At 16.5% G+C, this 12,917-nt stretch overlaps 2 protein-coding genes across 2 annotated transcripts; one reads left to right on the top strand and one right to left on the bottom strand.

The window, feature by feature from the left end:
- Window positions 1-2,714: 2,714 nt before the first annotated feature.
- On the bottom strand, window positions 2,715-8,901 carry PF3D7_1468600 (aminophospholipid transporter, putative; the record flags this gene model as incomplete). Its single annotated transcript, XM_001348792.2, has 2 exons — window positions 2,715-7,583; window positions 7,744-8,901. 2 exons carry the CDS (start codon window positions 8,899-8,901, stop codon window positions 2,715-2,717), a joined length of 6,027 nt encoding a protein of 2,008 aa, XP_001348828.2.
- Window positions 8,902-10,615: 1,714 nt separating this feature from the next.
- On the top strand, window positions 10,616-12,060 carry PF3D7_1468500.1 (derlin-1; the record flags this gene model as incomplete). The annotated part of the gene is made up of 6 exons (XM_001348791.2): window positions 10,616-10,768; window positions 10,976-11,049; window positions 11,211-11,304; window positions 11,497-11,636; window positions 11,778-11,930; window positions 12,030-12,060. 6 exons carry the CDS (start codon window positions 10,616-10,618, stop codon window positions 12,058-12,060), a joined length of 645 nt encoding a protein of 214 aa, XP_001348827.2.
- Window positions 12,061-12,917: the final 857 nt, after the last annotated feature.

The following is a 12,917-nucleotide window of genomic DNA, read 5'->3' as shown; positions in this document are numbered from 1 at the left end:
TTACTTGAATAAATTAGAAGTTTTATATAAATTCGTGTTTTGGATGAATGTGAAAAAAGTACTCTTTTTTTTTTTTTTTTTTTTTTTGAAAAAAAAAATGTTTATGTAAATATTATATTTATATATTATTATATATTAAATATATATATATATATATATACATATAAATATTTTTATATTTATAAAATTTATTTTGGAATATAAAATTTTTTTTTTTTTTTTTTTTTTTTTAATTTGTAAAATATAAAATAATATACATAAATAAATATAAAAACTTGTAAGGGGATTGATTGGGTTTATTTTATTTTTTTTATTTTTTTTATTTTTTTTTATTTTTTTTTAAAAAACAAAAGTATTTTAATTGTAAAAAAATATATATATATGAAAAAAAAAAAGAATTAAATAATATAATATACATATATATATATATATATATTATATATATATAATTATTTATATTATATATGAATATATATAAATAAGAAATAAAATAATATAATATAATATATTTATATATAAATAATACATATTATTTTGTTGATGCAAAAGATAAAAAAAAAAAAAAAGAGCATATAAATTAAGTATTATCATAATATATTATAATATTATAATATATATATTATATATATATAATAACATAAGGACTCTTTGCCTATGTTATTAAATAAATATTTTAATATATTTTATAATATTTTATATATTATTATTTAATATTAAAATTTTTTTTTTATATATACAGAATTTTGTTCTTTATATATATATATATATATATATATATATAATATAATGTATTTATATATTATACATATATATTTTTATTGAAATATCTAAATCCAATAGGTAATAATTTTGTTTGCTGAAAATACAATTATATTTTCTATATATTTTAACTATATTATTTTATATAAAAAAAAAATAAAAACTATGCTTATATATTATTATTATTATATTATATATTATATATATAATAATTATTATATCAATAGAGAATAAAAAAAAAAAAAGAAGAAGATAATAAAAGGCTTATATTATGCTCACTTATGTATAGTTAAAAATGGATGTTAACGTCAATAGGTATACTATACATATGGAAAAAAAAAAAAAAAAAAAAAAAAAAACAATACTAACTATATATAAAATAAATACATTAGAACTATTTATTTTATATATATATACATAAATATATTATAAACTAATTTTATAATTGTAATTTTAAGATATTATACTATAATGATAAAATAATAAGTAAAATTATGGGGTTAAAAATAAATAAAAAATAAAAATATATACATTTACATAAATAATAATTTTTTTGTTCAACCTTATAATAATAATATATTAATATATATATATATAAATAATATATATTACATTATTTACTTATTTATTAATTATAAAATACAATAATTAATATATATATATATATAATATATATATGTATATATAATTTTTTTATATGAATATTTTACTTTTTTTATTTTTTGATATATATAATTATCTTTTATTAAATGCTAATTCTATAATTATGTGTATTTTTATGTTATTAATATATTTATCTAAAAATTAAACTATTATATATATAATAATAATAATAACAAAATATTATAACACATTAAATTAAGATATATACATATATTTATATATATATATATATATATTAATAATATTATATGTTTTTGTTCATTATGACACTTTTATATATTAATATATATTGAAATAACATTATACACATTTAAAATGGTTAGAAAAGGATAAAAAAAATATTAAGGTAAAGTAATTCTTTAGGACGTTTATATTTAAATTCATCTTCTATCTTTACTTCCTAATAATATTTAGAAAAAGTAATTTCTAAAATTCTAAAAATTTAGAATAAATGAATAATAGTTATATATATATATATATATATATATATTTTATCTTTAAAAATCTTTATATGCTTCTAATGAAAAAAGTAATCTTACGGAGAATGTCTAACGCAAATTAATAGATTAATACTTTTTTATTCGCTTACCTAAAATTGCTTCAAACATATAATTATATCTAGAACATAATAATTATATTTATATCTTAAGTTTTTAGGTTTTCTTCCTAATTTTTTTTCTTTATAGTTTGAATGTTGGATATTTATCATCTATTTGTTAACATTTTTCATAAGTTTGAATTACCAAGAAAAAAAAAAAAAAAAAAAAAAATATATATATATATATATATATATATATATATATATATGCCCATATATATATATATACATCCATATGGGAGTAAAAAGTGGTTGCTAATTTATATTTTCTACGTATTATGTATTTATATATATATATTATTTTTTTTTTTTATGCGGGTGCATATAATAATGTGATGAAGAAAAACTTTAGTTATTACCTACTTTATATATAATAATTTCTTCCTTTTTACACATATCTATTTAAAAATGTAAAAGAATTTAATTAAAAAAAAATTATTTAATAATATATATGTGTATAATATATATTTATATTTACTTTAACACATTTTTTTTTTGTATTACCTTCATGTGTATTGTTACCAAGTTCTGAAATATTAGTTCATTTTTTTTTTTTTTTTTTTATTATTCTTGTTTTTTTGGATACATAGGAAAAGGTAATGTATCAAAGGACAAGTTAAAATTATAAATGTCAAAAATGTGATGACTTGTTAATTTATAGGTATCAAAGAATTTTATTTTATTTTATTTTATTTTATTTAATATGAATTTTTTTTTCATATTGATGATATTGTTGTATTTTTTTTTTTTTTATATATATATATATATAATACATACATGATGGAAAATTAATTATACTATTAACAATTAGATTATTTTTTATAATTTCTATTGTTATATTAAAGTATATAAAATGATATTTGTGTAAAAGTAATAATATGAAAATATATATAATAATAAATAATAAATGTATTATAATAAATATGATTAAATAATTATATGTCTCAATAAATAGAAATAAAGATTTGAATATATGTGTAATAAATAAGGTTGTTAATGTATTTATTTCATAATTTATATTTAAAAAATAATAATAACTTAGAATAAATATTAAACAAGATTCATTTAAACAAAACAATAAAGTTTTATAAAAAGATATTAGAGTAAAATTATCTATTTTTAACAGGTTCTTAAATAAAAAATTCTTATTTAATACATTCTTATTACTATTATATAGAATATCATCATATTTATCATTACATTTTAAAGAACAAATAATACAAATACTTGTCATCATTAAAAATAATACAAAATAGATAAATAAAAATGTATTTGAAAAGATACAAATTTTACACTTAAAAAAGTAAGAAAAATAAAATTGTAAGAAAAGTAAACTCATACCTCTATAATATATGCCTTTTATTAATAAAATAAAATTTACATATATTTTTTTTCCATATATAAAAAAGAAATTACCTAACTCATCAAAATTTTTTAATACCAAATCAGCATATAATTTACACACATTGTAATTACTATCATTATTATTATTATTATTATTATTATCTATAAATATACATATATCAGACTCTTTAAACATATTTATATCCTTTATATTATTTCCAACAGAACATATATTATCCTTACTATATTTTTTTAGAGCACGAACAATTTTACCCTTAACAATACAATTACATTTATAAAATAAAACCAGCTTTGAATTTTTTAATACATTTATAAAATTAATTTCATCATACTTTAAATAATATTCAACAATATCACCACTAATTATATATACAACACTTTTTATATCATTCAATTTCATAAGATCATTATTTATTTTCTCTTTACTATAATTATTATGCACTTTTGAATTGCCTTTATAATTTTCATCAAAATTATAATATAACATACACTTTAAAATATAACAAGCTTTTTTATCCTTTTTTAAAATATAAGAAATATCTAATTCGTTTCTTGCATCATGGGAACCTTTCCCTCTGATAGTAATATATCTTAATATATTCTGATGAATGCAGACATTTTTATTAAAACTATTAGAATTATTATTTAATAATGATCTTTCACAATTTTCCTGTTCCATCTGTACCATTTTGTTATCTACATTTTTTTTTTTGCATATATCATTATTCTTCAAAAGTTGAGGGCATTTATTTATATTACATGTATTTATATTCTTATAACAATAAGTCATTTCCTTTGATATATTCATTCTATTATTAGATAGTAATAATGTGGAATTCATATCATCAAATTTGATATTAGTATTATTCAATATAAGAAAAGTATCATTAGAACATTTTTGTTTACACATATCTATGCTTGTTATTTTATTATTGTATGATTTATTTATATAAGTTTCAATTACATTTTCATTTTTGTAACAATCAAACAATATATCATTATTATTATTATTATTATTAATAGTAGTAGTCGTAGTAGTAGTTGTTGTAGCTGTATTATCCTTTTTATATATTCTTATTAATTTATTTTTATTCAAATAACAAGTGATAGTACCTTCTTTTATTAAATCTATCGATTTACAAATGGATAGAAGATTTCTTTTTTTGTCACTAGATAAAATCCATGTTTTTATACCAGCTTCTTTAAAAAGATTTATAATTTGCTTTGAACCATTTTTAATTTCTTCTTTGAAGGAAAAAATACCTAATATAGTAACATTCCTATTAAATACATTTTGGAAATAATTTTTTTTATTTTCCTTTGTACAGTTCTTTTTATATATTTCATATTCATTTTTTGGAACAACTTTATAACCAAATAATAATATACCAAATCCATTTTTTAATAAATACTGTACAGATTTTATGATTTTCTCTTTATTGGTTTCATTACTTTCTTGATCACATAACATATAAATAGTATATTCATCATATGTTTTTAATAAATAATATATTTGATTATTATATAACATTAAAATAGATATAAGTTTATATGGTTGTTTTGATTGAAAAATGTCTAATATTTGAAAAGTACATTCTGTTTGTTTTTTCTTGTATTCATCTTGATAAACATTTTTTTTTTTTAATTCTCTTTTATTGTTACAATGAATATCGTGATGATTCCTTTTTATTCCTTTAAAATCTGGACATCCTGAAGTATCACTATCACTACAATTATTAGACGTATATTCATCATCATCATTATCATTATCATTACAACAGTAATCACTTTGACTAGTAGAATTATATTCATTTTTATGATTGTTTCTGAAATTATCATAAAATTTATGGGGATGCTTATTTTTTATTCCTTTATTTTTTTTTATAATATTTATACTTGTTTGACTCTCGGCATATGAGTAATTAAAAATATGATCCTTTTTTAAAGAATTACTAAAGAATATATTTTTTTTAACACTCCATTTTTTACCACAATTTTTATTCTTTTTAAATCCATAAATTTGTTGTAAATCAATATTTCGGTGCTTTACCTTATTAACCTGTTTATTTAATATATTGTTTTTTTTTCTATATCTTTTTTTTTCTTTCTCTTTTGTAATGTGTCCACAACTTTTTAAAGATATATTATTTTTTATACAAAGGAGAAACATATAATCATTTTTATAATATAACTGTATTCCTAAAAACCTTAAAAAATTCAAAAATAAAGTTTCATCTTCTTTTGTTGAAAATAATATTTTATGCTTAATATTATATATATGTTTATCTTTAATATTATATATATGTGTATCTTTAATATTATATATGTCTCTTTCTTTTATTTTCTCCTCTTTTTTTAAACGTTTCACTTTTGTTATTATAATATCATTACAAAATAATATACATAAAAATGTTAAGAATATTTTATTGATTTCACTAGAACTATAACTTAATATTTTATTAAAAATATTTTTATATACTTTAGAAGTATCTTTTATAATATTATAAGTATCATAGTTTTTATCAATATTATGTAATATCATTTTATTGATCTCCTTATCATTATTCTCATTTATATTGTTGGAAAAGAATTTTTTGAAATCTACAATTTTGAAGAAGGTTTGAAAGAAGAGAGCACTATATGTATCTATTAAAAATTCATCAAATATAAAATCAAACTTGTGTATTTTAAGAAGATTATCTTTTGTTAAAGTACCAATTTTATCGTATAAAATGTATTGTGTGTTATACAAAGATTTCATTATATTATAGTTATATATTATATAATTATTAAAATGATCATCCCTTTTGTATTCATTTGTATGTGTATATATATTTGTATGTGTATTAAAATGTGTATGTGTATGTGTATGTGTATGTGTATGTGTATTAGTATTTGTATGTATATTTGTATTTATTATTATATTATTATTATTATTAGTCCATAATATAAATGAATATAACTTATGAATAATAAATATATAACAACAATTAATATTTGGTAAATGAAATAATAATAAAAAGAAATATTTTATATATATAAGAAATATATTTTGGTCTAATATATTTTGTTCATTTATAGAAAGAATACAATTAATAGATATAACTGTAAGTAATAATATTTTCATTTTATAATTAATATCATTAAAAAATAAAATATCGTTTTTTCTCTTTTCTTTTATTTTATTATTTTGATTTATAATATTAGACTTTTTATCTATACCTGTATATATAACTAAACCATAAATCGAACTTTGAATAAGCCTACATTCATCCCATATTACATTATCAATATTTATGGACTCCTTATATTTTCTAAATAATTTATTATTTATTTTTTCTTTTAAATTAAAAATATCATCATAATAAGTACCAAATCTATTATTATACTCTTCTGATATATAATCTGACTTAATTCTTTCTACTTTTTTATTATTTCCGTCATGTTTTATAACATCATATTTACTATTTATATGTTCATCCTTCAAATTGTGAAATATAGGATACGAATCTATTTTATTCATACATAAATATATATCGCTACTATAACTACAACTATCACTACTAGAATGAATACTTTTTTCATTTCCTTTAAAATAAGAACTATTAATATTATTATTATGATTATTTTGAAGCTGTCTTGTTGAAATATCCTTTGTATTATTCAAAAAAAAATGACTACAACTCAACATTTTATTTGTTTTATTTTCCTCCACTCTGTTATTTGAACAAAGTATGCACCTAGCAAATAAATATTTAAGAAAATTATAATACAATTCAACATACGTATCTTGTATGATATATATAAAACTAAATTGACATATTGAGATATTATCCTTATTAATATCCTTGTTCCTCATATTATATATATTTGATTTTCCAAAATATATATTTTCTAAAGTTGTTATATCATTTACAATTGTGTTAGTAACCTCACTAGAGTTTAACAACAATAATAATCCTTTCATTCGATCAAAATGGCAATGAGGTTTTTCAACAAGAATTTTTATTTTCATTAAAAATAGGTCATAAATATTTGCTAATATATTAGTTACCTTTACACATTTCTTTATTTTTAAATCTTTATATCCATCATGATTTTTTGACGAAATTAATATATCATCATTCGTACAATTTTTTAGTAAAATTATATCAGCTGGTATTACCTCAAATTGGGGTATATACAAAATGTCTCCAACCTGTACAAATAGGATCATAAAAAAAAAAAAAAAAAAAAAAAAAAAAAAAAAAAAAAGCACAAACATAAAAATTTAAGTATATACATATATATATATATATATATATATATATATATATATATATATACATATATATTATATTTTCCTAATTTTTGTACACCTTAATATCACAATAAAGGACATCTATTAACCCCAAAGGTGTAAGTCGTTTGTACGTTTTCCTTTTTATCTGTTTGATATGTTCTCTCTTCTTTTTAATAATACATATATCTCTTAATATGCAACATATAAATATAAAATAAAAGATTTGCACAAAATATATATAATGACTAGTTTTAATTATTCGTATTTGTTGAAATATACATGCTATTACAAAAATTACAAATATAACATTTGTACAGTTTTTAAAGAATATATTAATTAATATAGAAAAGATATTTTTATTATACACATTCTTTATAATATTCTTGCTATTTTTTATATTTATATTATTTCTGATAATATATGCATGAAGATATAGTTCATCATACATATTTATAAGATCCAATTTTTTTTCATATTTTCCTTTTTTTTCTTTATTTTTATAAAAAGAAAAAGGATTACTTTCATATGTATTTTTAAAATGTAATTTTCTTTTTATTAATGATTCGTCACTTATATATAGAGCATTTTCAAAATCAAAATTATATAAATTCTTAATTTTTTTTATGAAAATTTCTTTCATTCTATTTATATTCTCACAATTATTTAAACATTTATATATTTTATCCTTATCATTATTATCAAATTCTAAATTATCTACATCATATATTACATTGATTATAAAATTCTTACAGATTTCTATAATCTGTTTGTGAGATATACAATTATTCATATCATTTGTTAAAAATATACAACGATCATAATTTTTCAAAAGCGTTTTATTCCTTTCTAATTTTATTCTATTAATATTATCATTCAATTTGTTTCTTTTCTTTTTTCTAATAGCGTTAAAGAAAACATATAAAAAATATTTCAATGATATAGTATACAATAGATTTATAATATTATATAAACTATTTATTATAGGATATAATAATGCATATACATATACATTCTTTCCTTTTTCATATTTCTCCTCATAATCATATGGATCGTCGTAAAAAGGATAACGATTTTTAGAGCTATAACTTTTTAAATAACATGATATATCAATAACTCTTTTTTTTATATAAAATAACAAAACTTTCACTTTTTTTATGAAAAGGTTATAGCATTTTTTTTTTTTATCTTTTGGTATGTTTAAAGCTAACGTTGTTATATTATTATTCAACATCATCAATGTGAAGAATTCATAATAGGTCGATGGATTGATAGGGGTTGTATGGGGAAAAAAAAAAAATATGCACATATATTAATGTATGCATATATATATATATATATATAAAGACAGAAAAAGGAACAGAGGATAATTGAATATTTTAAGTATTTAAATAAAAGAAAAAAAAAAAAAAATGGAGAAAAAAAAGAAGAGAGAGAAAAAAAAATTGAGAAAAAAAGTAAGAAAGAAATAAAACAAAGAAAGCAAAAGACATATTTTATATTAAATCATTCTTTAGTATTTAAAGATGAATATAATTATGAACCAATAGCGAATAAATATATTTGTTTAGACATAAATATTTTTCTTATAGAAATATATACGGTTGATAAAAAAGCATAAAAAAAAAAAAAAAAAAAAAAGACAAACTTAAGATAAAATAGAACTTTTTAATGAAACTATAAATTATATTGAATCATTTGGATAAATAAAATCAAAATTTTTCTATTACCACTTTTTTGTATTTTTGATCAAATTATATATATATATATATATGTAAAAAATAAACTATCATATGTTAATTAAAAAAATAACGAAAACAATATGATGCCTTTCATAATATATAATGTCCTACATTTCATTGATAAAAAAGGACAAGACGAATAAAAATAAATATTTTAAAAATATGTATTAAAAAAAATTCATTCAATTTATATTTACCATTATATATATTATTAATACTTTAAATAAATAATATATATATATATATATATATATAATATTAATTTATAATGTATTAATTTACATAAATTTTTTCATTTTAATGAATACTAATTAGATTCTCCATGATATATTCATGTGAGGGACATATAATAACTAACTAAATAAATATTTATAAGAGATAAAATAAAACATACAATATATATATAGGATACATAAACATTATATTCTATTTAAATGAATAAAAATTCAAATTAAAAATATTTTTGGGCCCTTAATCATAAAAAATAAATTTACAATAAATTATAGTGCAATATTTTATTTAATATATATAAAATTTATATATATTTTTTGTATTCATCTTTTTTATTTAATTTTTTTTTTTTTTTTTTTATTTTAATATATATATTTAAATATAATAAAAAAAACTATACAGTAACATATACAAATATATTATATTTAAGATTTATTGCTATAGAAAAAAGTAAATAAATTTTTAATAAATACAGAAATTCTTTATTTTCAATCTTACCTTTTTTTTTTTTAAAATACAAGATTACAAAATGTAACTTATATAAAAGGATGAATCCTTTTTCCTTCTCATATATTATATTAATTTCACGGAATAATATATTTCCTTCTTTCCAAAAATAAAATAAATTACATATATATATATATATATATATATTATCATTTTGTATTATGTGCATATAAACTCACACATTGTATATTACATGTATTTTTATATACGTGAAGGAAAAAAAATATATTATATATATAATATATGATGATCACTAATTAAAGAAAATTTCAATATATATATATATATATATATATATATATATATTTTTTTGTTACATTTTATAATAACCATAAATATATTTATGTATATATGAAGGAACTATCATAAAAAAAAAAAAAAAAAAAAAAAAAAAAAGGATAAAAATATATAAAGATTATATAAAAGTATAAAAAAGAAAAAAAAAAAAAAAAAAAAAGAAAGTAAAAAAAGATGGTTCAGTTAAGTGATGTATTAGGTAATGTACCATTAATAACTAGATTATATCTAATCCTTTCTTTTGCTTTAATGGTATTATGTTCCCTTGATATAATTTCTCCATTAAGTTTATATCTCAATTGGAATTTAGTATTAAGAGAACATCAGGTAATGATATGAAAATATATATACGTATTGATAATATTTAATAACATGGATTTTTATAACTTATATTTTGTGTTTTATACGAAATTATATTTATACAATATTGTAAATATATATATATATATATATATATGTGTACATATTTACAGATTTATATTTTATTTTATTTATTTATTTTTTTTTTTTTGTCTGTTTCCTTTTTTTTTTTAGTATTGGAGGCTTATCACGTGTTTTTTATATTTTGGGTCCTTTGGTATACATTTTTTCTGGGATGTTTACGTCTTGTATGTTTATTAAAAGAAATATTTTTTTTTCAATACATAATGTGATAATATATGCGTTGTATCAAAATTTTTAGAACATTTCAACTATATATATATATATATATATATATATATATATATATATATATATATATAATATGATACATTTTATTTATTTTTAGAATATATTATTGTAGCTCGTTAGAAGAGGTAACTTTCAGAAACAATTCTGCTGACTTTTTGTGGATGATTATTTTATCTTGTTGTATGCTATTAGTAATATAGAAAATAAAAAATAAAAGAATATATACATATATATATATATATATATATGTTATAATTGTTTTATTTTTTTTCACAATTTTGCCAAGTGTACATAAATGTTATTAAATCCATTTTTAGAAAAAGAATAATTATGAAAATAATATATGAATTCCTTTTTTTTTTTTTTTTTTTTTTTTAACTCAGGGGGTATCATACATGTTTGGAGGTGTATATTTTTATAGTAGCTGTATAATAAATGTTATCACTTACATATGGAGTAAAAACAATTCTACAACAAGATTAACAATACTTTTCTTTACAATTAGAGCCTCTTATTTACCATGGTACATAAAAAATTATGTATATTAATATATATATATATATATATATATATATATATATATATATATATGTGTGTCATAAATAGTTGTGTGATTATTTCACCTCTATACACATATTCCCTTATAATCATCTTTTATTTTTAGGGCTTTAACACTCTTATCATTAATTGTAGATTATAATTCGAATGATAATTTTTTTGGAATACTTGTTGGACACATTTACTTTTTCTTTACGAGTATCTTCCCACATATGCCCATTGCAAAAAATACGAACATTTTTAAGACCCCAAGAGTATTGTTAGTTTTAAAAAATACATTTTAAAGTGAACAATATGAACTTTTTTTTTTATAAATAAATATATAAATATATTTATATGTTCATATTTTTTATTATAGGAAGTGGTTGTTAAAAGAGGAATCGTCATAAATAAGATAAATAAATAAATAAATACATATATATATATGTATATTTATTTATTCATATATGATTTAATTCAAATTCTTTTTTTTTTTAATGTTAAAAAAGAAAAAAACAAAAATCTTATCTCTTTATATATATATATATATATATATATATATATTTATTTATATTTATCCATATTTGTATATCAAAATTTGTATAATTAATAATTTTTGTTTTTATTTAATCAAATTTTTGTGTAATTTCAATATAAAATAAAAGATAAGATAAGAGAAAAAAAGAAGCCCAAAAAGAATAAAGGAAAATGATTCACATGAACAGTTTAATTGAACGTGATTTCATAAAAAATATAGCTTTTTTTTTTTTAATATAAACATATTATATATATATATATATATATATATGGTCATTTTTTATTTATTATATGTGATATATTATAATATAATTTATTATATTCATAGATTCATTAGTTTATTTTATTTTATATTATAATTTATTTTTTTTTTATTTTATTATTTTATTATAATTTTTTTTTTTTTTTTGTGCATTTAAATTATATCATTTTTTTAAAATTAAATTAAAATTTAGTTTATATGACTTTTCTTATAAAAAGGAAATATTCTCAAGGAAAAATATATAAAAGATAAAATAAAATAATAATAAAACATAAAAATTGATTCAAATATAAAAAAAAAATATTACGAATAAATAAATAAATAAATAATATACATTTAAAAAAGTATACTTATTTTAATAAATATTATTGTGTTTTAAAAGAACATATATTTGCAAACATATATATATATATATATATATATATATTTTTTTTTTTTTTGTATAGACATGTTTTGTTTCATATTATT

Source organism: Plasmodium falciparum, assembly GCF_000002765.6.
Source record: "Plasmodium falciparum 3D7 genome assembly, chromosome: 14".
Lineage (NCBI taxonomy): Eukaryota > Apicomplexa > Aconoidasida > Haemosporida > Plasmodiidae > Plasmodium > Plasmodium falciparum.
This window is presented reverse-complemented; position numbering and strand designations above follow the sequence as displayed.